This window comes from Etheostoma spectabile, chromosome 2, assembly GCF_008692095.1.
Source record: "Etheostoma spectabile isolate EspeVRDwgs_2016 chromosome 2, UIUC_Espe_1.0, whole genome shotgun sequence".
Lineage (NCBI taxonomy): Eukaryota > Metazoa > Chordata > Actinopteri > Perciformes > Percidae > Etheostoma > Etheostoma spectabile.
Genome location: NC_045734.1, coordinates 19,825,735 through 19,853,579, shown reverse-complemented (window position 1 = coordinate 19,853,579; position 27,845 = coordinate 19,825,735). Strand labels below are relative to the sequence as shown.

The 27,845-nt window shown below is 38.1% G+C and overlaps 1 protein-coding gene across 1 annotated transcript in view; it reads right to left on the bottom strand.

The window, feature by feature from the left end:
- LOC116698496 (zeta-sarcoglycan) overlaps positions 1-27,845 on the bottom strand; it is a 372,560-nt gene that overhangs the window by 170,778 nt on the left and 173,937 nt on the right. Inside the window, exon 2 of the mRNA XM_032530441.1 lies at positions 6,594-6,803. Within this exon, the coding sequence (XP_032386332.1) occupies positions 6,594-6,803 (210 nt within the window). The remainder of the gene's footprint in view (positions 1-6,593; positions 6,804-27,845) is intronic.

The following is a 27,845-nucleotide window of genomic DNA, read 5'->3' as shown; positions in this document are numbered from 1 at the left end:
GATGCCGTTAAGTATTTAATATTTGTACGGTGCAAAATGAAATTTGAAGATAAAAAAATACAATGGTTTGTCAACTGAGAAGGTCACAAAAAGTCCGGCTGGAGTGACATCACTCTTTATGGGTCTATACATTGCACAGACTAGCTAATGTGCATTGGTCCCACATCAGAACACGTTATCATGGGGACCTGGCCATCAAGCAAAGAAACTGTAAATGTAATCATTGCACACAAAATGCAAAACCCTATATATATATATATATATATATATATATATATATATATATATATATATATATATATATATATATATATATATATATATATAGATTTCCATATATGTTCACCTGCATGCACAAATGCTTCACTCTCTACTTTAGCCTTGTTTCCAGGCAGAATCTGACAACATACTGAACATAGAGAGTGCAGAGTGTAAGGCTAAACTGAGAATCCAGTATATTAATAAAGGAAACTAGGTCTTCATGTGAGCTGGTAGGGAGTGGGCAGGCTGGTGCTGCATCTTGCCATCACATTTGCCTAGAGTTCAATGTGATTGAATTATATATGTATTTATGTACTGTACAGCAAAATATTCCTGGAGAGAAGGAGTAATGCGCCTTGGGCGCAATCAAGTACACGTTTGCACATATTCAGCATCTCAAAGAACCTGTATAACCATGGCAGGCGAAGCTTAAGAATATTATAAATCACGCTACAGGCGGTATGATGCTTGTAAAAACTTCCGTTAATCGCAATCTAAAATACAAAGTGAATTGGTGGATTAAAGAGCAAATTTAAACTATTGTTCATTGTTATAAAACCTGTGAGACATTACAAAGACAGACTATTGTCAGGAAGACTGTGTCTGTATCTCTTGCCTCAGCTTCATGAGCTACTCAAAAGTTGATGTGTTTATATTCCCCTGTTGCAACCCTATCTTATGCAGTCATAACCCCATTTCTAATTAGTGTTGGTCATTTTTATTGTTTCTCCAATTGTTGTTTTATCATCTTTAAATCACCCTGTAATTCTCTCAAAAGTACCACAAGAATAAAGTTTTATTCCATGCCCCCACTGATTGGCTGCCAATCAGGATTTAAAAATAAAAAAGTATACTGCTGATAAAAGTTTACAATTGTCATCTATGTGTGAGAATACTGAAACAAATTACAGATCACTGACAGTTTTATTGTTTATTTTCTACAATATAACAGTTTGATATGGTAATTATCACTTTGACGTGGTTTAAAATTAAAAAGTTCACAAAGTTCCTGCACAAAGTTAAACACAGGAATCTTTCTTCCTTGGAGTTTAGATGTCGCTATAAAGATAAAGTTAATGCTATTTTACCATAAGCACTAAGGACATTTTGACACCCATATTGAGTTAGCTGAGTTCATTGTATTGGAAATAAAATTCTGAACGTTGATAAATCACATCTGGTTTATGACTTCAGTGTGCAAGAGGAGCCTTCAGCAAATGTATTCCACTTGAAGAGGTCATTATGCCGGTATGCAGAGCAGCACACTACAAACCCGTGTTATGAAGAGACAGAACACTGTGGATTGAGCAAGTGTTAAGATGACAATACACTGTCAAAATTGCACAATTTGATTTAGAAAATCACACACACACACACACACACACCCACACACACCACACACACACACACTCCACACAACCCACACACACACACACACACACCACACACACACACACACACACACACACACTCTAGTCCAGGCCAGGAATTAGGCAGGCTGATTGTGAGTACAACTGAAATTAATTTCTCTGAAGCGAAAGCCCAAGGACTCGGAAAAGGACACACACGCACAAACACAATGTGGGTATAGAGTAGGCACACACACACACAAGCACAAAATGGTGCACACACTCAAACATACACACACATGAACAATTACTGAATAATTGCTGGCACACACGTATACTTTCTCTTTGTTTCCCCACACTGTCCTATCTTTCACAGACACACACACAGACACACACACACACACACACACACACACACACACACACAACCACAAGTCCCTCCACTCCAATTTACTGCCAAAGCTGTCTCTTCAAAAGCAAATCTCTTTTTCTCCCCACTCTATTACAATGAGAATCGCATCTGGCAACTCCTAACAAAACAAAAAGTTTGAGAAAGGCCTTCATTATGCTGCAGCCACTCAGACGTGATTTAAATGTTGATAAAAGAATATGACAATCTTGGAGCCACTGAAGCAGCAAACCCCTATTGCTGGGGTTTATATATATATATAAATATGTTCTTTGCCTTTAGGTTGATAACGATAAGCCTTAGGTATACAAATTCAGGTATACAAATGCTAAGACTTAGAAAGCAGCTGGATGTTTCTGATGGAAATTGGCTGCACAAGGAGGCTCGTGCATCAGAGGTGTGAAGGTGCAAAGCAGCAACAAAAGAAAAATGTCCTGCGACGCATAAGAGCGACACCTCAGATGAAATAATTGTACTAGGATTGATTGCAACAGAAAATACATGTGCAGCAGAAAAGAAAAGAATAGAAAAGAAAAACCCAACCACGCAATTGATTCTGTTGCGTTTTATATGTTAATATTGAGGTGATCACAAACATGCCCAAAAGATACAGATAGTAAGAGTGAAAGGCGAGAGACAGCCTGCCTCTTCGTGTTAATATGTGAATACTTGATTAAAGGTCTCCAAGGAACTTTTGTCAATTAATTATGTTGTTCAATACATGATAAAAGGAGTGATGCTTTCAGTTTCCACTAGTTTCTTCTAAATTGTGCACATTATAAGACTATAGATAAAGCATCCACCTTGCCCCCCCCCCCCCCCCCCCCCCCCCCTCTCCTCCTCAAAAGCTACAGCCTTAGAAATGGCACATACTAAGGAAAGCTCATTGATGGACTGGCTCTAGTGGCTGTAATTCTGCACCAAGACTCAATTTTTGGAAAGAGATTTCAGATATGGTATCAGGGGACCACTAAGGTCTATATAAAATCCTCCAAAGAGCACCATGTCATGGGACCTTTAACAAAACTAGGTAAAAAGGGAGCCAATTTGAAGTTTATTGTGTGGCTTGAGCATGATGACTCTTTAGTTAAACTAAAATACATTACATGAATTGGCTGTGAAATAGGAACCACATAGTGTTTATATTCAGTATAATATTTAATTATTTCAATTCAACACAGCAATTCATGTTTCAAGTTACAACTTCATATCATATCCACTGCGACATCACCACCCAATATATGAGAGAACAACACTAATCTCACTCTTGTTATCATTTCTTCAGTTTATTTTAATCAGGTCTAGTTTCCAGTTTAATGCAGTCAAACACAGCTGTACACATTCTTTGAAATGCTAATACAGTTGCTATGTGACATTTTTGATTGAAGCTCCTGACAAATACCGCCATGTGTGTGTACTGCATGCTTGTTTAACAAGTGCAGCAGCCAGTGTGGGGTCGCAGTGGGTTCAAAAGTACAGCAACATAGAGCATCTAATAGTGTTTTACACCATTCTATTAACTTTGGGAATCTGTGACACTGACTCTCTTGAGCTATAAAGGTATATTGTTTCTCTCGTAAAGACTGTATGCTCATGTTGACTACAAAGACTATATAGTTTTATGTAGAGGTAGATTTTAAGAAAATATTTTCGGAGATAAGCAGAAACTCAACTCAAGTGCTCCAACTCCAGACTGTCCCTGTTGAGTCATCATCCACCTTCAATGGGGCAGTAAAATAAACTCCTCAGAAGAGAAGCTGAGCTGGTTGTTGTGTAACACTATAGTTAAACCACGAAAACCCACTTTAGACAGACCTACCTATCACCTTACAACCCGATCAACCCTCTTTGTTCTTTTCTATTTTCATCATTTTTATATTTTCTTCTTCAACCCATCATCTCCCCCCCCCCCCCCCATGTTGTTCCTTCGTCCAGGCAGTTGCATGTCTTACTTGTTTTCTGGGGTTTTTGTTTAGCTATGCTTTGTTTTTCCCTTCTCTGTTGACCATACTAATGTCTACTCCACCGGCAACTGTGGTGTATTTTTATTGTAATAATATCTAATCACACAAACATTGCATTGAACTCTAATAAATCCAGTGTGTTTATTTGATTATTGCAAACTATGGAACTGTGTATGCCTTATTAAGTTAAGAAGTGGTGTGGCAAACCCGGGGACATCTGGCACAGCTGACGTTTTTTACAACTACACTACCCTCTTCTATACAAACTTCACCATGTGGCACTGCAAAGGACTAGATAAATAGCTAAGGGGACTGAAGGGATGCTGTTGCAGGATAACAGGATATCAATCTGTACAATACTTATTTCAAGAGAAGTCTAACGTCTGACAGCTGCCAGAAAACAGGGCCCAAGAGAGGGCATGTGCATTTTTTGAGATGTATTTGAGACATGTTTTTTGTCAGCATCGTTGTGTCTTCTACAATATGTGGTAAAGTCCCTTTTTCACATCTTCAAAAAAAAACAAAAAAAAACTCCCTTCTAACATATTTGTTGCTTTTCAATTTTCATTCCAACTAAAATTAACAAAGATGTGTATATGCAACTTTGTTTTACCATAGAAATAACATATTTAGAGGGAAATTGAATGTTACTTATATTATTACTTATTTTGTGTTATTTATTCAAAGTTCTTATTTCCTTTTACTCATCTGTAACATGTTCACTTCCTGCATTTGAAAATATTTTGCCAATGGGTAAAATTAGGTTATTCAGATTAGAAAGAAATTGTGGTCAAGATCAAATAATATCAAAATGTCAAAGATGACTACAGTATGAGACAGGACGCAAACACTTACAAACCCATCAATCACCCTGACTTCCACTCCCTTACGTCCCACAGACTACAATGTAGTGATTTGTCCAAGCAACTAATGTAGGCAAATTGAATAGAATGCACATGGGACAACACTACTTATTGCTCTAACATACTTTCAATTATTTTTTTAAATTGCCAGATTAGTGCATTTATGAAAAATGCACGGGCCTTACTCTTATTGGTCTCTTTTTCTTATTATCGTTGCTTCTATTACACACTTACATAGAATAACTGTTCCTTTACTTCTATACTTATATTCATGCACTTTTACTTTTTTGTTCTGTTTTTTGTTTAACTCCCCCCTGCCTTTATAACTCCTCATATCTCTTCGTCTCTCATACTGTCTCTGTTTTTCACACACAGAATACAGCCTTTTAAAGTTTTTTTTTGGGCTCTTTCGGGCTGGCTGCCTCCCCTCAGGCGCACTTCCCCACCTCTCTTATAATGTGAAATTGCTTACTGAAACATAAGGCATGATATAGGCAAGCTTTACTAGAGGTCAGATTCTGCCTCATTTGCATTTGTACTATCACATAGTAGTTCCTTGAGCCCCAAGGCAATATGCGATATTGGATGTATTGGTGCTGTAACCCATGAATGACATGTTGAGAAAGCCTGGGTTGAAAACTGGTGGATAATCCTTACTAGATGTTTTTGGCCTAAAAGTGCCTGTTGTTGGTATTGTGTGCTAGTGTACAGTATCTTTATCACATCAAAACAAAAAACAATATGTACTTGTTTGGCAATTTAAAAGCACAAAACCACAAAGTGATTTCTAAAAAAGGTGCAAACAAAGCAGAGAGAAATGAGGCACATAAAAACCATAACAAAAGAATGAAATAAGGTTGTAGTTAACATCACAGTGTAAGAGCAATAAAGCATGAAAAAAAGATTTCAGCCAAATTGAAAAGCCAATGCAAAAGTGAGGTGAGTTTGAAATATTTGGACAAATTCAACTGTTTCACAGAAGTATATTTTACAATGCCGTCAATACAAATACCCTTTAACCATCAGTCTTAACTAAGACAACCAAACTAAACTACAAATATTTCCTTTGCGATTGCCTTCCAAAGGAACATATAATTTATTAAACATATGGAAACAAATATGAACTATATGGCAGTTTTATGCCAAATGGTTTGATTAGGATTGATTGATTGATTGTTGATTTTAAAGTCAAAACGTCATCTAAGAGAAATGCATATGAGTCAAACTGTGAGGCACCTAAGTTTAAGGTTTGATTAGGTTCAGGCTAAAGATAGCAGTTGAGGTTATTAAAGGACAAAAATCTCGAATGTTGGTAGTAAACAGAAAATTAACTGCTATCGTCCAAAGATTTTAAGCTCTAATAATATATTTTAATACTCCTGCCATTGCTCTTGAAATACATACAAACATTTGTACATCCACTCGGTCTTTATCAGTTAAATGTAAACACATGTTATAATGAATTAATTGTATATATATATTTAAAAACATGAGCATTACAAATATGAATAAATTCAACATGTTTCTAGAAACATGGTCTCGAATGGGTGTGTAATAACTAACCCGTAAGAACAATAACAACATAATACTGTATGTATTTGTGAACATTACCATTGAAAAGCAAAATACTAACTCAATTAAAGTTTAAGTTTCAAAATACTATTTGGCGTAGTGATATTTTAAGAAATGTAATACCATGGCAATTAAATGACACACACAAACGCCTCCACACACACACGCCTCTTACCGGAGTGAAGTTCATGACTTTGAGGATCCAGATGGTCAGCGCGAGGTTGACGATCATGGTAACAAGGAGGAGGAGTATGAAGAAGTACAAGCATCTTTTCCTCCAGCCGTAGATTCCCACTGCTGGGTAAACCTGGGTGCCGCACACCGACGCCCCCCGCTGGTGAAGCGCATTGGGCTGTGCCGCAAGGATATACTGCTCCTGGGTCATCTGACAGGGACACAAATATAATAAGAATCATTTATTTCATCACTCATTTTTACATTTCTCTCTTTGTATTTTAGATTTTCATCTCTCTAACTATGTGCACTAATTTTGAGGGAATCTATTTATTTATTGTCATATCAGTATCGTGAGATTCAACGTTATCGCGTATCTTCCTCATATCGTGCAGCCCTACTCTGCACAAATACTAGACAAGCATCACAGTAAAGATTCCAAATCGAATAAATGGAGAATGAAGATAGAAATGGCATGCTGATTCACCCCTTTTTTCATCCATGCAATGCAGAAAAAGACAAGACAGAGAGAGGAGAGGGTGAACTTTTGGTAATTTGGTCATGGTGGTGGGGAGGATGGAAACTGTTTTAAACGAGTGAAAATGAAAGGGGGAAAACAGAACAACAGAAAAAGAGAGAAAGAATTGAGGCAAAGCATGAGATACTGAAAGAGTTGAAAAGTGAGAGAGCAGGGTACAGCGTAAAAGAGAAAGACTGAAGAACGATACAAATAAGATAGAGGTGGAGCTTGAGAAGGGGGCAGATAAGACGGCAAAGGAGGACAGAGTCCATTAGTTGTAGTGCAGCAGGAGGAGTCATTGGTGGCAAGAGATATGGACACTGGCTGCAAGGCATTACTATCTCTGTCCATCTCTGACTCTCCAACTCTTTCTCACTCTCTTCAACCTGCTCCCTCAAATTCTCTCTCTCTCCCCTCTCACTCCCTAATTCACTTCCTATCTCAATTCTGCACTTCTCTCCGTCTTTATCAGTCTCCCTCTCACACACACACATTATGTCTTTATTTGCTGAGGCTGCATGACCTTAACACCTCACTGACTGTTGATTCTACCCCCCCCCCCACACACACACACACACACGCAACAACGATTTTACTCCATATAGCCTCACATGATGATAGCAACAAGCCTTGATGGGAAACAAAAATGCTGACTGCTGCTTTGCCTGCAGGTGAAGAAAACGCAGACTTGGCCTGTTCTTTTTTTGGGGGTTTCAGTAAAAGATTCTTAAAAGCAAATATTTCTCTGTAATGTGTGTATATATAATCTCACTACATATGCTTGAGATTTTGTCCAACCCTTACATTCTCCCATTCTAATTGACATTATAAATTATATATTGATCATAATCAGTTATGTCTAAGTCCCCAATCTTTAAAAAAAAGAATTCCAATACCTTTTATGATATTAACAGCATATCACTTAGCAGAAAACTGTTATAGGCAAACCAAGACTAATCTCTCCCAACTTTGCATGTGAAAATCCTAGAATAATTTCTAGAATAATTAACTAAAAGCCGCTGGACTCATTCCAACCATACCATTGTGACCAGTCCCCCAGCGTTATGATATGGTAGAAGATCTAACTCAGTTGTGATTTTCTTTCCACTTCAGGAGCCATTTTCTACCTGAATTAACTAAAATTCTGGGTGACTGAACTTTGATAAGGCAGAGCCAAAACACTTCAAATCCAGGTGGAAATTCAACCAAGATGCAATGAAGACTCAATCAACCAGAATGTCTCTAGAGATACATAGAAATATGTTTGGATGCATTAACTAAATGAAAGAGTGAATAGCAATAGAAATGTGTTGCTAAAAATGGAGAACAAGAAAAACAGCAAATTTATTTTTTATACAATATCAGATAGAAAGGAAGCAAAAAAAATAACATTATGTATATCACAACCTTTATTTTTGGCAGACCAGATGTGCATGTAATATATGTGATCAAATTAATTTTTATCATTAGCTGGATAAGACAAAATAATGCAATCTGAGGGCTTAATGTTTGTGAAGTGTGCAAAGGGATTCATGTTTTTCCTTTTTTCCTGCAATTCCTCAGCTGGTTCATTGGCTGCACCTTTTAGGTGCACCTGTTCAGTGTTCCCAGGTACAATGCATGTGAAAATATTGTTGCTTTGGAATAGAAATGGGCTGGTGATAATTGTATTCAGTATTCAGCATACACACTGAATCAATAGCAGTGTGTATATGTGTGTGTGTTTGTGTGTGTGTGTGTGTGTATGTATAGGTGTTTCTCAAAGGCCGAGAGCAAGAATGTGAATCTGCCAAGGCAAGAATTGAAACTGAAATCTTTTATTGCCAAGTAGCTTTGCACATACATGGAAATGTATGCATGTGCAAATGGTGTTTTGGTACATAACAGTAACTATTAATAAATATCCACAAGTGGTTTTGGATTACATAATTCAGTGTCACACAGATTGTGTGGGGTCACTTTTGTGTCTGTTTGATTTACTCAATCACTACATGATTTGCACCCCTATTAAAGCCATGTCAATGACTCATTCACTGTCTTGTGTCTCATTTCACTCACAGCTATGCATGGTAATTAATCCAACTCAGCATCTTGACATAATAGTATTTTCTCCTACCACATAGTTCCCCAATTTTGTGTACTGTATTAGTCATACATTTTCACACCGCCTTTTGTCACGGAAAATGCCCCACTCCCTGCCCTTTAACCTTCACTTGCATTTCACTCCTTTCCTAGGTCAAGCCTTGTTTACTTCCTTTCCCTTCTTCTTTCCTTCCATCTTTATTTGTCATTGTAATTTCTTAAACATTTAAGTAATTTCCTTCCCTCTTAATTCAGATCTTAAGCATATGTATGTCCTTGAACTCATTCTGCTGCAGTGCTGCTCAACCATTACAACGTTTTCTTAACTTTATACTTTTCTCCATTTCCCTATTCATTTTACTGCTTTTCTCACTCACCTCATTTTCTTTCTTCCTCTCTACTCTCTCTTCTCAACCAATCCATTTTGTTCTCCCCCTTTTCCTCCCTCCCTTCTTTTGACCTCAACGCATCCCTCCCTCCCTTTTCCAAAGCATTTCTTAGATTGAACTGACAACAGAATCATTAATCAATCGCAGGGTGCACCACAGCCTGGAGGCCCTACACAGCATGACCTAACTTTATTAACATCATAATATCTTGACAGCCATAAAAACAACAGCTACTATAGCCATGTCACCATGGTTACCATCACAGCATACTGTCAACTGTGATCAAACAATGATCTCAGCAGAACCAATACTCTAAATTAGATTATACATCCAGTATATAAATGGCATGATTTTTCATTTTTGATTTAATGGTGGTCAAAGAGAGATCGGTAAAATGTGACTTTCAAATCATAAGAAAAATAACCACTGATACAAGAAAAAATTAGCAATAACTTACCTAATTTGCTTTTTTTACAGCAACAATTTACCTGACTATGTGCAACTCAGCAAAATGGAAAGTAGCACATAAAAGGGGGGGAAAAGCCCCTGAAATCCCATCCAAGACCAAAACGCAACATTTATGAATTTGTAACACCTATTAGACCCTTTAAAACAATTTGTAACTTTGTAAGAGTTTACTTTCACTACGTTGCTTGGTAACAGTGACCATCAGGGTAACACTTTACTATCATTACGTAAAATCCAATTGCAACATGACGTTGGTAAAATGTAATCCAAAGTCAGGAAGTGGACATGCATCGGTATGAGCAATCTGGATGAGTAGCGAGACTATACTCTGTGTAGCACACACAGTATCTCCATGTGACACCAGACTGAAGCTGGTCACTTTACTTTAATGATTGCAAGATGAGAGGGGAGGAAGAAGAACAGGGAGAAGACAAAAGAGACATATGACAGAAATCAAGAGGAGAGAAACATATGATCTTGGTGCAGACACGTGACTTATCCACCCCTGCAACCCGTCAAGAAGAGAAACACAAAAAGAAAAGCATTACTTTAATAAGAACTAATAACAGGCGATAAGGACAGGAGATATTACTGTAAACGGTCTTTCATCTTTCAAGCAGCTCCATATCACATACAGACTTTCAATATTCATTAAGACAAATCAGTCACAAATATGCCTTCAGATGACAAGTCACAGTGTTCCTTGCAGTCAATAAGAGATCATGGCTTGGTTCAGGCTGGAAGCAGTATGACTCTGGATGTCATTATAATGATGGCAATGTAAAACTTGGAATTATAAATTGTTTTCCAATCCCCTGCTGTGATTGCTGTTCCGCAGGCATTTCATTTTTTGATTTAAAATTACGCTTCTAAAACATGTCCGATAAGAGACATTTCAGAAAAATCAGACACTGATGCACAATGTCATCTTTTCTTATTAGGCAATAAATGAATGAAAGTATGTGTCAAGTCATGTTCAGCTTGGTGGAAAAAAGGCATGAGGCAAGGATAGTTTGAACAGATATACACGTGTGTTGCTTGATAATGTACTGTATGTGAAAGCTACAGACGATAAATTGATAGAAGGAAAGATATACAGTAGATGAATTTGACGTGGACACATGGTGGATAATGAACAAAATGACGGATGGACTTGTAGAGAGAAAGTGAGACAGCTCAGCATTTCGCTTAATAGCTAAAATGCGTATCAATGTGTAATCAGTATGCGCACACTGCCCATTGGTGCTGCTACTATATGTAAAATGCTGGGGGCAATCCAATGTATTTGTCAGCCTGCATCAAACAGCTCGGCTCTGCTCTGTTATCTGCTTATATTCAATCAATACCACAGCTTCAACCACTTCTGATGGCTTTGACATTCTCTCTGTGTTTCTCTTTCTATCGGCCTCTTTAATGCGAGCTCCCAAAGAGAGCAGATTTTTTTGTAAGAGACTATGATATTTAGAAATGTTAGGTGGTGGAACATTTTTGCATTGACTTCCAATACTGGTAGTTTCTTCAAATTTGACCTTTTTTCAGCAAATCGTAGAAGATGCAGATAGGATTAAGTGAATACTACGGTTATTCATGAATACTGTTATGTGACAGTACTTCAACAAGTGGGATAGACAGGATACATCATATTAAAGGAACAAACAGAGAAACTTTTTTTTTCCAGTGTAACACACTTATTGCTAAACACTACACACATTTTCTTACATTAGACACTTTGTTCAAAAACAAAATCTCCTGTTATCATTGGGAAAAACACGTAAAATGCCAAACTTATCAGGCAACTGTAGGCACTTACATACACACCTGAAAACAATTGTACGGACAACAGAACACCAATCGGTCTGAGCCTTAGCACGACAAATAGGTCTCAGGTAAGCCATTTTGAGAACTTTGCAAGCATGGAGGCAATGAGAGAGAGAAAGGAGTTGGACGTGGAAGGAGGGACAAGGATAAAGATGAGAAACAGTGCGGAGACTTGTGTCAGATGACATTAGGGCTACTCTGGTGGATCATGTAATACATCCTGGACTTTCCATGAGAGATACACCGTAGCATCGATAATAAGGACATTCCGAGTGGAGAACTGGTATATCTTGAAGTTTCTACTCCAGACTGTACCTACTGTTTGTGTCACATTATTCTGTATCATATTACAATATTACTGTATTACAGTAACTGTACTATACAACAATGGGTAGTGCTGTGAAGTGTATGTAAAGGAATTCCATTGTCATGTTACAATACTGTATACATTTTGAAAGTACAGTATGTGAATAAGAACCTAACCAATGACATCTTGTGGTGGCATTTTCTACAGAATGGTTGGATGATCTCTTCAACGTGGAAGGGGACAGCTCTTAATTCAACAAGAGCTTGCCATCATTGATATGGTGCGAGAAAATGCAATCCGACTTTGTGAGTTGCAAGGTCAGCATTTCTACACTAAGAGTGCCATTTGAGAGGAACAGTGTCAGGGTCAAGGATCTGCACCATGATTATGTGCAGGTATGTGTCACTTTACTTTACAAATACGTTATATTGTGATGTGGGAATGAGGGATTATGTTGCCACCTGCCCTGCCTGTAGCTTGTAGTTGTTGTCTTTACTGACCCAATCCAGCCTCTACTTTTGTATAAATATAGACATTGTAGTTGCTGTATGTGTTTTCAGTAGAACTATTTAATATGTTCTGTTACAGAGAGTTCTAGATTTTGATGCCTCCGAACTGCCACATGAGTTCATCTACGTAAATGAGGCAGGATTCAATCTGGCCAAAACCAGGCATTGGAGCCGTAACATAGTTTGACAAAGGGCCGTTGTAAATGTCTCTGGGCAGCGTGGGGGAAATATCACCTTGTGTGTTGCAATTAGTGTCCAAGGACACCTACAGCACCATGCCACTATAGGTCCCTACAATACAGGACAGATCATTGCATTTCTAGATGCACCACATGCAGTTGTTCAGGACAGACTAGAGCAGCGTAGGTTTGTTGTGATCTCGGGTAACGTTAGTTTCCACCGGGCTGCTCTGGTCCGAGACTGGTTCAAAAAACCATAAGCATTTCACACTTTTATACATGCCGCCTTACAGCCTTTTTCTAAATGCAATAAAGGAATTCTTATTCAGCGTGGCAGTGGAAAGTATATATGATCAGCAACCACATGCTTGCATGCCTCTTATGCAAGCAATGGAAGGGACATGCAGAGACTTTGAGGATGGATCAATCCAAGGGTGGATTCAGCACACAAGGCGATATTTTCTCCGATGCCTAGCCTGCGAGGACATCGCCTGTGATGTTGATGAGGTCTTGTGGCAAAATCCAAACAGAAGGCGTGATTCTATTTTTCTGTTTTTTTGTAAAAACTCTTCTTTGATCACTGCATAAATTCTACTTTGAGTTTTACAGAAGATTGAGTCTGAGAAAATGACAATAAAAATAGAAACACAAAGACTGCAGTGTTTTATATAAAACCCATCAGTGTGTTGCTGGTGATAAGAGAGTAATTCAAATGGTGCTTGTGTGTATGGTTTTGTTGCAGGAATTTATTTTTTTAGATAGGAGTGTTACATTTTGACATAGATGTGAGTTGTTAATCTCCAAGTGCTATGTTTGATTGGCTCGTGTGTAGTTTTGACAAAACGAGCCAAATTCTGCAAAAAGTGTGTAAACTATAGGCAAAAAACTATAATAAATCACAGGCCTTTATCTCCAAAAGTTTTGCTAGAATTGTATTGTGCTAAAATATAAAGATCAAGGATTTCCCCAGCTATTTAAACTAGTGGTCTCCTTGCACTGATCACTAACGATTTAGGGATTTTAGGTAATTCTTCTGCTGTGCACCCATTAAAAATATGAATGTATGAGTGGCAAATAAATGCCAAAATGGTCGACAATAAACACGATTGAAATGGTTACACAGTCATTTCAGTATATTATCAAACCTTGTTGTCAACTTTGTTATTGTTACATTTATAGAGTAGTAAAAATAAGTAAACTGTTAACTGCAACTTAATAAACTTCTGTTGCTGTTATAATCCTCTACAATAGTGTGTGAGAGTGTGTGTGTGTTTGTGTTATGCGTCATCATCTTTGTCGATCTCATCTGTGTAATTGATGTTAACACATATTTTTTATTTGATTTCAAGGTTTTAATCTTTAATGGTTTGCTTTTGATTATTATTAATAATGATACTACTATTATTATTAGTAGTAGTAGTAGAAGTATTATAAAAATGTATAACATAATTTATAAACATATAATTATATGTACATATATATATATATATATATATATATATTTACACAGTATATACAATATATATATACTGTATATATATATGTATATTTACACAGCATATACAAACACATTTTGAGAAATTCCATTTTTAAAATGTATTATATATTGTTGCATCATTCTGCATAGAGACAGTTATCTGGGTCAAATACATGTTAAGATACACAACTAAAAAGACTTTTGCAACACTTTCAAGGGGGGCAGTTGTGCATATGTGTGACGGAAAACTCACCAAGGGATTTCATGTCAAATACTTACAAAATGAGTTGGTGCATGCATGTACATTTGTACACTACGTGTGTGTGTGTGTGTGTGTGTGTGTGTGTATGTGTGTGTGTATGTGTGCGTGTATATGTATTTGTACTAAACCAAGTGAATTGGGAGTGCTCTGTGTTGGTTGTAGGTTTGGACAGCCTGCCATCCCTCTCTGTCAATGTGGGCACTCAGGTGTTCAGCAAGTAGATGGCTCTCATGCGCGCACACACACACACACACACAAAAACACACACACACACACACACACACACACACACACACACACACACACACACTTGCAAACAGTCCAAGCAACTGGAACACCCATGTACACATGGTTCTAACACAAAGAAATCCACACAAGCAACAAGCAAACACACCTATAGACAAAATCACGCTGCAGCTACATGGACCAGCAAACACACAGAGACATTGGTAAACAAAGCATAAATACACACTTGAACACACATATACACACACATACATATATACACACACACACACACACACACACACACAAACAAAGGTCCTGTGCAGTGAGGCGTTCACTATTCCAAAAGATTTACGAGGTTCTGCTGTAGGCCGAGTGTAAAAACAGAAGACCTAAAAGGATAACCCCCTCCTCTCTCTTACTCTCTCCAGCTGTTTCCATATAAACAACCTAGACGGACAGGGCAAAGGGATAGCAGCAGTAGTAGAGAGGATGGAAACAAACAAAAAGAAAAGAGTACAGAAAAGTGTGAAAGGCCAGTTCATGAGCTGTGCTACAGTAGTTTGGGTGTGGTGTGTCTAACTTACCGTCAATAGGACTACCCATGCTACAATGCAGCCTCAGTTTTTAACATATACAATACTGGCCAAAACCTACAGGCACCCTACTGGCTTCATAGGCTTCATAGTTGGCTTCATGCTTCATTACCAAACTAAAACATGGGTTGTTTTAAACTGTTTTAACAAACACGCTACACTGTGGTCTTTTTGAAGAGTACAGCCTCCTTCGTCAGTATCTTCTTCAGTCTTCATTCAATGTTGTTCACTGTTGGTGTTTGTTGAAAGTCTGCTTTGGTGCTAAAGGGTCTGCTTTCTACTACTGTCTCTATTTATAGAAGCCTCGGAGTGAAATGTTGTTCTCATTTGTCTCAGTCTAGATTTATCTCCGTCCAATAATGTCTTTCGTTTTTTCAGGACCCACGAGACTAATTAGTGGTAGATGGAAATGGAAAGGGAAAATGAAAGAGGCCAGATGAGAGAGATACAGCATAAATAATGGGATAAAAAGCAGTGGAAGCAAAGGAAATCAGAGATCCTGATGTTTGACTGGCAGGTTCACTGCCCACAGTGGTCCCAAGCCTGGTCAGTAGAAAAGCTTTCTCACCATGGACCAGTTGTTACCTCATGGCAATCTCTAATCACATGCTGCTAGTAGTAGTTGAAGGATGAATGGGTTTGTAAACTGCTTGGGTAACCAAACAAATGTACCTTTTTCCACTTTCTGAAAACCTTGCTTGCATCTTGGCAAGCACATGCTAATACTTACTATCAGTATCGTTTAGCATACAACCCATTAGATGAACAATAGAGCAGTTTAGACTCAATTTTAGTGTAATAGAGGTAGAGTTGAGCAAGAAAAAATAAATATATAATTTTCTTATAACTGAAACTGAGGTACCCACTAAATCCTCATCATATGTAAAAGTATATATTTTATTTAGTATTTAAAAGGACATCAAGCAATTCTTTCTGGCCTGATTTACAAATAATGATATAACTAGATCTAAAGCCTTTACATTTAGAGTTTATGAAGTTTGTTATGCAGTATCTGCTGTCACCTGCCTGTAAATGATTACGGTATGACAGTTTTGTAATGCCAGCAGGAACAAGTAAGACTGATGGCTGGACTCAGGAACTACACTACCTGGATGGGCTGTGGCTATGAATTCTAGTTTAGTAGGCTTGCCATTCATCATGATTCTCTCTTTTTCGCTTGCAGCTGGTAAACACTCAGTGGTTTCCCCAGACGCTAGAGCCCTTTTCATCATGACACACCATGACATGTCTACTGTTGAACATACTGTCTAGCGCTTTTGCTTCTGTAACCACGTTAGAACATACGGGCAATATAAAATATGGTGTGGCCTGGTAGTGTATTGATAATCTTTCAGTATGAGTACAATAAGAAAATGCTATTTGCACATATACTGTATGTTATAGTTGTCGTTTTTAAAAGCTTAAACTAAATATGTACTGTGGTTACTCTCATTAATTGGTGAGTATTCATTTGTAGTAGATGTTTAAACAGTGCATGGAGTCACACTGAGGCATTCTACATAGCATACCAAGTGCTGGTTCACAGCAGTATTTCAGAACAATGGACAGCTCCGTAGTTTACATAGTGCTGTTGGACAAAGAACTGAAACCACATCCACTGTTTGAATATTGTGAAGATCTGGTGTCCAGCACTTTTACACATGTTCACAAAATGTGACTGATCTTCACAACAAAACCTGTGTATGTGCTTCTTAGATGTTCAGTGCTGTATTGCATTCTGCCCTTTGTGGTACAGCATCTATGCACACACCCATGGCCATGCAGAGTCGCCTGTACCACATGCTCCAATTCAAACCCGCACATATAGGCATAAAACAACCAAGGGACGGTATTGTATTGGCCCAGAATCCACAGAGTCACATATGCTCATGTACACATGCAGTGCAGTGCGGCGCTGTAAAATAATGGCACAGTTTGCTTGGTATTATGTGTGGTTCTTTGTGAGTAAGATCTGCAAAGTAACACTGCTGTTAAGTGCTGCCTCAAATAGATGTAAAGCCTTCCTGGGGTTAGCAGTTTTTCTCTCTACTCTCTCTTTCTGTTTCTCTGTCATAATGTTTGTTTGTCTCTCTCCCCTTGGAATCTGTTTCAGCCTCATTCTTGTTCTTCCAATACCACTGACTTCTTTTTCTCAGCCTTCCTCCCCTTTCTTTCCTTCTCTCTGGCATGCCGCCTCCTGCTGAGTCAGTATCTGTCAATCAAAAAGCCGCCACTGTTAAACACCGCCAACAACAACAGCAAACTTGAGCCCGGGTTTTTCCTCCTCCTGAAGAGCTAGATGGAAAACAAATGGAATGAGAGTCTGCTGGCAATGCAGTCTGCTTTTAACAGCTCTTTGAAACTCACAACAAAAGCGGATGGTATCCTGTTTCCTGGTGTGGTGTGTAGGTGGTAGGTACCACATTTGATTACACAATATAAATTTGAAGATTTTCTTATACCACCTATCTTATCAATTAATTAAATATTATTAAGTATTTCACAATAATCCTTGCTTAATTAACTAAACAATTGTAAGTTGTCATTTGTGTGCATACAATTAACCCCAAATATAGCAAAGAGAAAAAAAAGAAATAGGAAGTGTTAACTCTGTAAATAAGCTAGTGATGTGGCGACAGTGTTTCAACAAGGGACACCACACTTCATTTACAGACAGAGGAACACGACGATTGGCAGAAATGGCGTACGATGAGAGCGAGAACAGAAGGTATACAGATGAATTTGTGTTTGGGGGTTGTTACAGTAGATAAGTGCTGTAACTTTGAAAAAAGGAAGAGAAAATAACTGTCTCTCACCTACTGCGTGATTTCTTACAACAAAAATATAGATAGTTGCATGTATTTGTGTGTGTGTGTGTGTGTGTGTGTGTGTGTGTGTGTTTCTAAGATAGTCACACTTAAGAGAGGGAAATAAAGGGAGGAATCACAGAGAGGGAGAGAAAGACTATTTCCAAGGGCAGGCCCGCTGTGAGAGATGTGATAGACGGCTGCTGCGAGTGCGTCACATGTGTCACGTGTGTGTGTGTGTGTGTGTGTGTGTGTGTGTGTGTGTGGTGTGTGTGTGTGTGTGTGTATATAAATCTTTTGTGTGACAGAATCAGCTCACAGTTTTTATGACCCGGCTCAATGAGCAGGCCTCCTCCCCCCACCACAGCACACATTAATACATAGACACACACAGACATGCTGGCTACATACATGACTATACAAGTTTTTTAAACTACTCTCTCTACTACTACTACTTTAAAGCTATAGTGCGTAGTTTCTAACCACCCCAATGAGGAATTCTAAGTAATGACAACAAAACTATCACATGCACATCCACATGATACAAACGTTACGTGATCGTGCACCGCCCCAATGCCCTGCTCACACAGTTGTTTATGTCCAGGGAGGACACAGAAGATTAAAAAAACAAGATGGACTCTTCAGAAGAGGTAATTATCTTCACTCAAGTTTTCAAGTCACTGGAAGACACAATCTTCTAACATGGCCATGCTGAGAAATACAGAGAGTTGTGTGGAGTAAGCTATGTAGCAACTCATAATGCAATGGCTGCAAGTACCGGGCATTCATAAATATCAAAAAGTTACGCACTAAAGCTCTAACACTGGCCGTTAAGAGAAGCATCTATACGTCCTGGTGTCCTCGTTGGGGTTGAGACCATATCAGTTTATTTCTGGCAGTGGACCTCATGCACCTCTCTCTTTGCCATATACCATGTTTATACTCAAATACGCAAATAAAGTCTAAATAATCTTTCAAAAAAAGAGCAAACAATTCAAAAATGGCTTTATGTTCAAAATAAACTGAAATAAACTGCAAAATGATTACTCAACAAAACACACAAACATTGTCTGGAATTCTGGCCCACATGCCATGCCACATAAACCCAGACTTGTTTTTTTATAATTATTTAGATGTTTGTTTTTTTATCATTGCTGCTTCATTTTGTTGCCTTCATCTACTTTTACCGTTTTCTGCTTCCACTCCTCCAATTGTCCTCTCCCTTCATTCCAGCCCCTGCTAAAATCAGCCCACTAAAACACATGCTTTTCTGAAATTGGTTCAATATGATGCCGACCTGTTGACACAAAATGTGTCAGGGAATACTTGCTATCCCCTGCATGCACAGTCACCATCATGACCATAAAGCACAACTTAATATAATACATACCTTTCACTTAACACACTGTATGTTTAGCAGGGAGAACCTTCAATTCCACCTTGGACTTCTAGTGTATTTTTTGTCTTTAGCATTACCTACACACTTCTCCCTTCCAGTCACTTACTTACCCTTCGTATTACCCTCCCTTATTCTATTTCTGTTGGCTTCATTCACTCTACTTGTGTCTTTCTGACTTCTAATTGAGTTGTGTGTTCTGCCCAGCAGCCCTACTCAAAGCTCCCTTTCATGGCTTTGACCAAAGAGTGTATGTGTAAGTGATGTGTGTGATGTATGTCCAGCGGTCGCTCATGTCCAATTCCCTCTACGGGGCACTCATATATCAACCTCGGAGCCCTGCACAATATAATCGAATGAGCAGAGACTGACTGACAAAGGAGAGAAGAAAGAGAGAAAGAGAAAAGTGCTGCGAGATAAGGAAATTTGTGAAAGTAAGACAGCCAACTGCCATCATGTGACTCAAGGTATTTATACCATTGCACTCAAAAAACCCTTCTCAGCTCCTCTGAAATGCTTTTTCTTTGAAATTTCTATTCCAATCACATTCCAGTGTAATTCTCATAATTCCAATGAGAGAAAAGATTTGTTCCATTCAGAGAAATACCTCTACATACTGTATACAAACCTAAAATTCTTGTTGCTCATATAATCTTCAGAATAACGTGACACACAATTGAAATTGTGAGGCCTTTCATCAGAATTTAAAGCCAGTTGAAATAAAGATTAATGACGAGTTCACCTTCAAAATGATCTCCAAAACAAACACAGTAGCAATATATGCTTTGCTAATAGACACATTTCCCTCACAAACACAACATACACACACACACACACACACACACACACACATACACACACATATATATATATATATATATATATATATATATATATATATATATATATAAAATGCAATATTTAATTAACAATAAAAGACTTGTAATCCTTCATCCGTGATCTATGGTTGAGTAAACAATAAAATCTAAGTATCAAAGAAAATCTAAGTCTTGACATCACTTCTCTTTCTTTCCTATCCATGTCCTTGCATTTATCTTTCTTGTAGATAATAAGCGGAACAAACATGTGTTGCAGTGTGTGCCTGTGTGCAGCTTTGTGGACGTGTTTCAGTGTGTTTTTAAATATACTGTCTTCTTCAAAGGCACGTCCTTTACCACTGCATTGGCTTTGAGCCACTTTGCGTATGTGTGTGTGTGTGTGTGTGTGTGTGTGTGTGTTAGTGTCTGTGTGTGTGTCAGCAAACCAGTCATAGCTGAGTTGCTAGTTTAAAAGCTGACATGGGGCTATGGACAGATGGACGGAAATAAATTAGCTAAAACAGAGGTCGGGAGAAGCCAAGTGTGGATAGAAGCTTCCTAAAAATTATATAGACACCTTAAGGCACAAACTTCATTACATCTAGCGATTACTACCGCATTTCACTAAAAGGATATAGAAGAATTTAGCACAATATACAACTTAAACACTAGAGAACATGGATTATCAGGTGATGTGCATAGATCAGTTTCTTCAATAATTTATGGCAATCCTTTAGCATGTATTATATAGGAACAAAGGACTACTGCATTATGCAAAGTAAGATTATTAAACTTTTTTACTGAAAGGCCTAAAGTATTGATTAAGCTAAAACATAATGGACTTATGAACTCAAAAAAGTGGACACAGCAAAGCTAGATGTACTGTACAGATGTATGCAAGATGCACATCTGCTTTGGAGCTTTATACATCTGCAACTCAGTGTTGAGTTGTGTTTTGACTTATAAACTGCCCTAATCAAAGTATTCAATCAGCATTTTGTTTTGTCAAAACATGTTCCTCTGCATCTTCCTGGTGCTCCGAATGGCATAAGAAAAACAACCAATCAGAGCCGAGGAGTGTTTATCGCAGTCTCAATGACCACTTTTGAACTGGAGTCAAACTGTAAAACTAGGCAGCGCTGATCAAATGTCAATCAAGATTTTGTTACTGCATTGCCTATTTCTCACCTCAAATAGTTTCAGAAATGTATTTTAGTGTAGTGTTTAGCTGTAAAATGAGAAATTTGTGACCATGTCGAGCCACCGGCCACCAGCTGAACAGTCAGCCGGCAGTACTAAAACTTACATGATTAATAGATTATCAAAAACTTTGCTGATTGTTACTATCACTTATCTAATTACACAATGTGATAAGCGGTTACCTTGTAGCACCAGGGCAAATAATGGACAAGGGACACATACATGAGTTTGTTTTTGGTTACTCCATTGCAAACACTCACTACAGGTGATTATGGGACAATCTCCCAAAAATGAATTGTTTCTAAATAACTGACTATCCATACCTTCACCTAGAAAAACATGTTCTCAAACACACGCACGCACGCACACACACGCACACACACACACACACACTGTTTCCCACCATGAAGCATTTACCTGTGCCTGTTGTTACCATGGTGAAATAATTTAATAATTAGTCTGCTCAATGATTGGCTTGTTAAATGACAAATTTAATGAGGTACTTGTAGATGAGAGAGGTAGAAGTGACGGCAATCACCCCACAAACACACACAGATGAGAGGTACTTACAAGGGCCCGATGATAAGAACACACACACAGACAAACACACGCATGAAAGCACACACGCATGAAAGCACACACGCACACGCACACGCACGCACCTGCAACACTGATTTAACATTCCACTTAAACAGTGTTGACCCTGAACATGGCCAAGGTGTTCCTGTTTCAGCTGTGGGGTCGCAGCAGGTGCCATAGGTGTGTTATCTACAACATGATCTGACCCAGCCAGACCAACAGATTAGAAATAATTAAACAGAAATGGTTGGCTGGGGAAAATATCACATTTTTTATGTGTATTTCTTTGTAGTTTTATGAGTTTAAAGAGAGAGGTTGCACCAAGAAAAAGACAGATTAATGATGTTGCAGCTAGAGTGGTTAAAAAAACTGCTATGCAAACAAACATTTTATTTTAAAATAAATTTAAAATTGGGAGGCACATGGTTTTCAATGCACAGCAACAATATGCAGTATGAATTTCTGATTGCAGTGGCATTGTGATCTCAGAACATCGCATGTATATCAAGCAAAACCAGTTTGATATACATGCGATGGCATGTATATCAAACTGGTTTTGCTGTCATTTGTCAATGGCATCTGTGGTGGGGTGACAATCAATTTTGTTCAGAACTGAGCGAATGCACTGGAAGGGATTCATTTCACACCACACATTTATTTTTATAAAATCAGGCATAAGCACACACGTGTCATTTGAAAGCGCTTAAAGAAATACAACCATAATCTGTTCATTGCACTTTGTCAATAGCTTTAACAGGTACAGACATGATAAGATCATATCATTTGTTTTACCTTTTGCTGTTTTAATACAACCGGGAGAGTTGGCAAGGGCTACAGATAAACCATTTAAAAGTTCCTGAGATACTATAGATTATATATAGGATTACCCAGCTCTTCATCATCAATCTAATTCTCCCTCTTTGACCTCCCCAAACAGCAGAAAGCTTTCTCTTTTTTTATTACCCCATTCAAATACACATTCTCTCTGCTTCATACACACACACACACACACACACACACACTCACACACACACACACACACACACATTTATATGCACATGTGAATGAATCCCAGTGCTGCCCTTTGAATATTGAAAAACACTGGAAAAAGCTTATTTCAATGAATGGTTGTTGAATCTCAATAGTTTTTTGTGATTTTTTTACTCTTTCTCTAGTGCCAAGAATGATATGTTGGGATTTGGCAAACAAAAACAAATAAAATACAACCTCTGACATGGTTCTGTTCTCTCTTAGCCTCCCACTGTGAGAATATGTAGTTTGTGTGTCAGAGAGTGCACACACTTTCTGTGTGCCAGCCATTGACCAGATACACAGGTTTGGTGTCAGTGTTAGAGTACACAAATATGCATATGAGGGTGTATTTGTACTGTATCTGTGTATATGTGCATCTCTCCTTGTGTGTGTTTACTGCAGGAGGTTGTGTGAATGTGTTGCAGAAAAAAATGTTTGTGCGTGAACGTTATGGCTGGCAAGGCTAATTGTTAGTTCTTTTAATTAAACTGGTCCCCAACTGAGAAGAGAAACAAAGGAGGAAAATGGAGGACAGGGAAGACAACAAGGGATACAAGTAGAAAAGAAAAGGAGGAAGAGAGGAAAGAGGGCAAAAAAGTTGTGACAAGTGACAGAAATACAAAGGTTGAACAAATGGAAAAGCAAAGTAGCAGATAAGGGATGAACTAAAATGGGATCAAAAAAGAAAGATGTATGGGGAGGGAAGAAGAGAGAAGAAGAGAGGAGAGGAAAGGAGAGTTGGATAAGAAAACAAAATGGGGAAAAAAAGATTGCAAACAGACTGCATGATGGAAGATGAGTGCTAACTTCAGCTATACTACTGTGTGTGTGTGCGTGTGTGTTTGTGTCTGTGTGTTTGTGTCTGTGTGTCTGTGTGTGTCAACCATGTGATCTAAGGTCTTCAGTGTCACTACGCTGCCTGTGCTGTGATAGCAACCCATTCATCATCTGAGCATCTGTTGCCCTTGCAACAACACACACACACATACGGATGCAATCACACACATGCACACACACACACACACACACACACACACACACAAACAAACAAACTACATCCTGAATGTGTTATCTTTGCCTCCTCACTACTGTTGTGCCCTTGTGCATCTTTGTGCTTTTTTATTATTTATTTTTCTTGTTTCTCTCTTTTCATTTTTCTTTTCTTTCCTCTCATGTTGATGCTCTCCAGTCCCGTTTACTATGCCAAGCTTCATCCATCCAAAATTCCCCTTCTAGCCTTCCTCTCCATCTCCTAATAACCACTTTCTCTTCATCAATATTCTTATGATAGAACACAACATGCATTGCAACATGAATAAATTCACACTACCTGACAGAAACACACAAAATGCACTATTTTCAAACAAATTAGTATCATTATAATTGCTATAGCTGGAAAGAAATCACCACCATTATCAGTTTTTACAAAACCCTTTTCAACCCCTAAGTTACAAACTGCATCACTCAATAATAACAGTAGAGCAGGGATTTCTTTCCAGATTTGAATTTGACCTGATGGTCTACAATAACAGTGAGCTGTACACTTGTACCAGCAGCAGCATGTGTGTTAAAAGAGCACAATGGACACTATTTCCTTGAGAAAGATTCCTAAGCTGTAAGTGAAGCTAGATGTAGAAATCAGAAAAAGTCTGCACCTCTTATAACAGTGCTAACAGTCTAATCAACATGTCAATATGCACCACAGTGTAGGCAACATAGGGGACTACTGTAACTGACACCAGCACCAATCTATGAGGAACCAATGTGAGAGGTGGTATCCAAGAGGGAGCTGCTATCAGAGGAAAAGAACAAGAGGAGTTGTCGGAGGTAAAAGGAAGTTGACCTGGGCGAATGAGAAGCTGAACCTACACTGTTAAGAGAAGATCCACTGTGCTTGTACTGCTAACTCTGCTACGAAAAATTCAGTTTAGAAATGTTCTGCCAATCTGTGACTTCTTCCATAAGACTGATGCTATGTTCAGGTCATATGGGAAAAAACTGTCAATGACAATGACAATAAAAAAATAGAAATCATCAAGCTTTTAAGATTTGAGTTCATCCAATAGTATTTAGTCAAAAGGGTTTTGTGATTGATGGTCAGGTGTGCAGTTACACAGTTCAGTGACATCTACTTAGTGAGTCATGTTCTACAGAAAACCCAATCTTACAATTTTAATCACAAAAAAATCCAACAGGCATCTGTCACTTTATCACATGCTAAGGGTTGAGACTGCAAAAATGATTAAATTGGCATTGTTTAATTAACATTTTGTCTGTCTGTGATTATGGCAGAAATCACAGAAAACATTAGCAGAGAACTGAACTGAAGCCCTGACCTGAAGCCCCAAAGTATGGGATGATACCAAATTGTCAGAAAAAGAAAGCATTGTTTGGAGATCAAACAATTGGACAATTTCACTGGGGGATAATATTCAAGTGCTTTATTCTTTAGAAAGGGTCAATTATGACCCTTTCATAGTCACGTTTTTTTTTTTAATTAAAAACAAATACACATCCATCATTGTGCATTCATGACTAAGTACATTTACAGAACTAAATGCTTTTCTGTCATGTGTAATACAATTCAAATGTGTTTGTATACATATGTGTGCACAGCAGCAACAAATATGTGGACATGAACAAACCTGGGTTAGACAATAATAATGAAAGCAAGAGAGGGCTGGTAAAAGCCGACACTAGTACAGTGCGCACACATACACACACACACACACACACACACACACACACACACACACACACACACACACACACACACACACAAAATTGATTGAGTGCTGAGAGGAATGTTGGCACAACACCAGGCACAAGACCAGAACAGCAGAGAGACCAAAAGGAGAGAAGGAGTGATTTACTATTCTTAGAAAGGGCATTTATCATGCAACTTACAAAGACACACACATCCGCACAAAACCTAATACAATCACAGATGTTGTATATATTACATGCCGACAGTGGAGGACAGTCCAACAATCAGTACCCTATGTAGAGAAACGGAGACAGCAAAGTAGGGCTGGGTCTGCAATATGGCAAAAAATTTGATCGCAGTATATTTTATAATATTGATCAATGTCAATATGTTTTACAATATATTCAAATATTCCGTTCACACGGAAAATTCACACGCCATTACCATTGTGAGACAGGGCATGCCTTGGCGGAGGTCTGCGCTCTGATTGCCCTTCTAGTTTAAACTAAGTTACATTACAGAGACTCTTCATGTGTCTGAAAAGGAAAGCCGTGCTAATGATGAAGATTACAGTTCCCTTATGATTTTATAGCAGCAGGGAACCTTATGGTAGGGTCTCAATGATTGGTAATATTGACGTTAAGTATCTGACACTGATTAGGTATGTTGGCCAAATACAGCATGTCCAGCTCCATGCGATACCTTTACTGAAGGGACAGGTTACTTAAAGGTTCATAATATGAACGGCTCAGCAACTTGCAGCCAAAAGGCCTTACAGTAATCACCCAACGTTATTGGCTTAATTAACATGGCTGAGATGGTTGTAATGAAAATCATCTTCTCTGCCAGTCCCTGAGATCACTGAAGTGACTAACTAATTTCGAATGAGCGTCTGAGCATGCAAGGCAATAACAAACATTTTGCAATAATTGAATGAATCCTCATCACCAGAACATCTCTTTCTCTCCTCAATCTGTGTTTGTCTCGCATTGCAAGACAGCACCTCATGATCCTCAACATTAATAAACATGGTCCCATGAAAGAGGTTCTGCTTAAACAATTTGTTACACAAAGCTATGTATTATTAAAAATGAGCAGTATTTTATAAACTAAACACAAGAAAAACAACTATTGGCTTGTGTTGCTATTGCTGTACACCAAAGGGCTATTTCACAAAACCAAGATAAGGGATAAGCCGGGATTTTACAGTTATCCTGGCTCAATTTAGCCTTGACTCACAAAAGCAGAGGCATCTAAGTTACAATGGAGATTTATTCTTTACAGCTAGCCTGGTCGGGACCAGGCTAACAGCCAAGATTTGTTAATCCTGGAGCCTTTTCTGTTCACTCACTCTTCTATTGCTGTATGAAGACCGCTGTTCATATTGTTGTTAGAAGTTTGATGAATATATTACTACAGTTGTTGAGCTAATTAGAAAAGGCTGATAAAATTGCCAAATGTGTTTAAAATGAAGTCAGTAACTAAAGGCAATACATAAAGTGCTGTACATGTGTGTTTCCATAGTGCACCAATGCACCTTAAATTATTTTAGTTGATTCATTTTTTTGTATTCTTTACCAATATAATTCAAGAGGATTGTACAATTTTAAGAACATATCCCAATTGTACAATCCTCCCAAGTTACAGTCTTAGTTCACTGAACCAATATAGTGTAGACTACTGTACATTCATGTAACAACAGGAAGAGAGACCTCAATGGTTACATTCATGTTTATAGTGTGCATGAAATGTATCACTTAATTATCTTTATAGACTCTAGATTTTAGAATCCAATTAATTTAGTGTCTTTCTTTTCTATGTCCATATCTACGAGGGAGCAAAGCATATAATATGTAAAGAAGGAAACTCGTTCTCTGTAAAA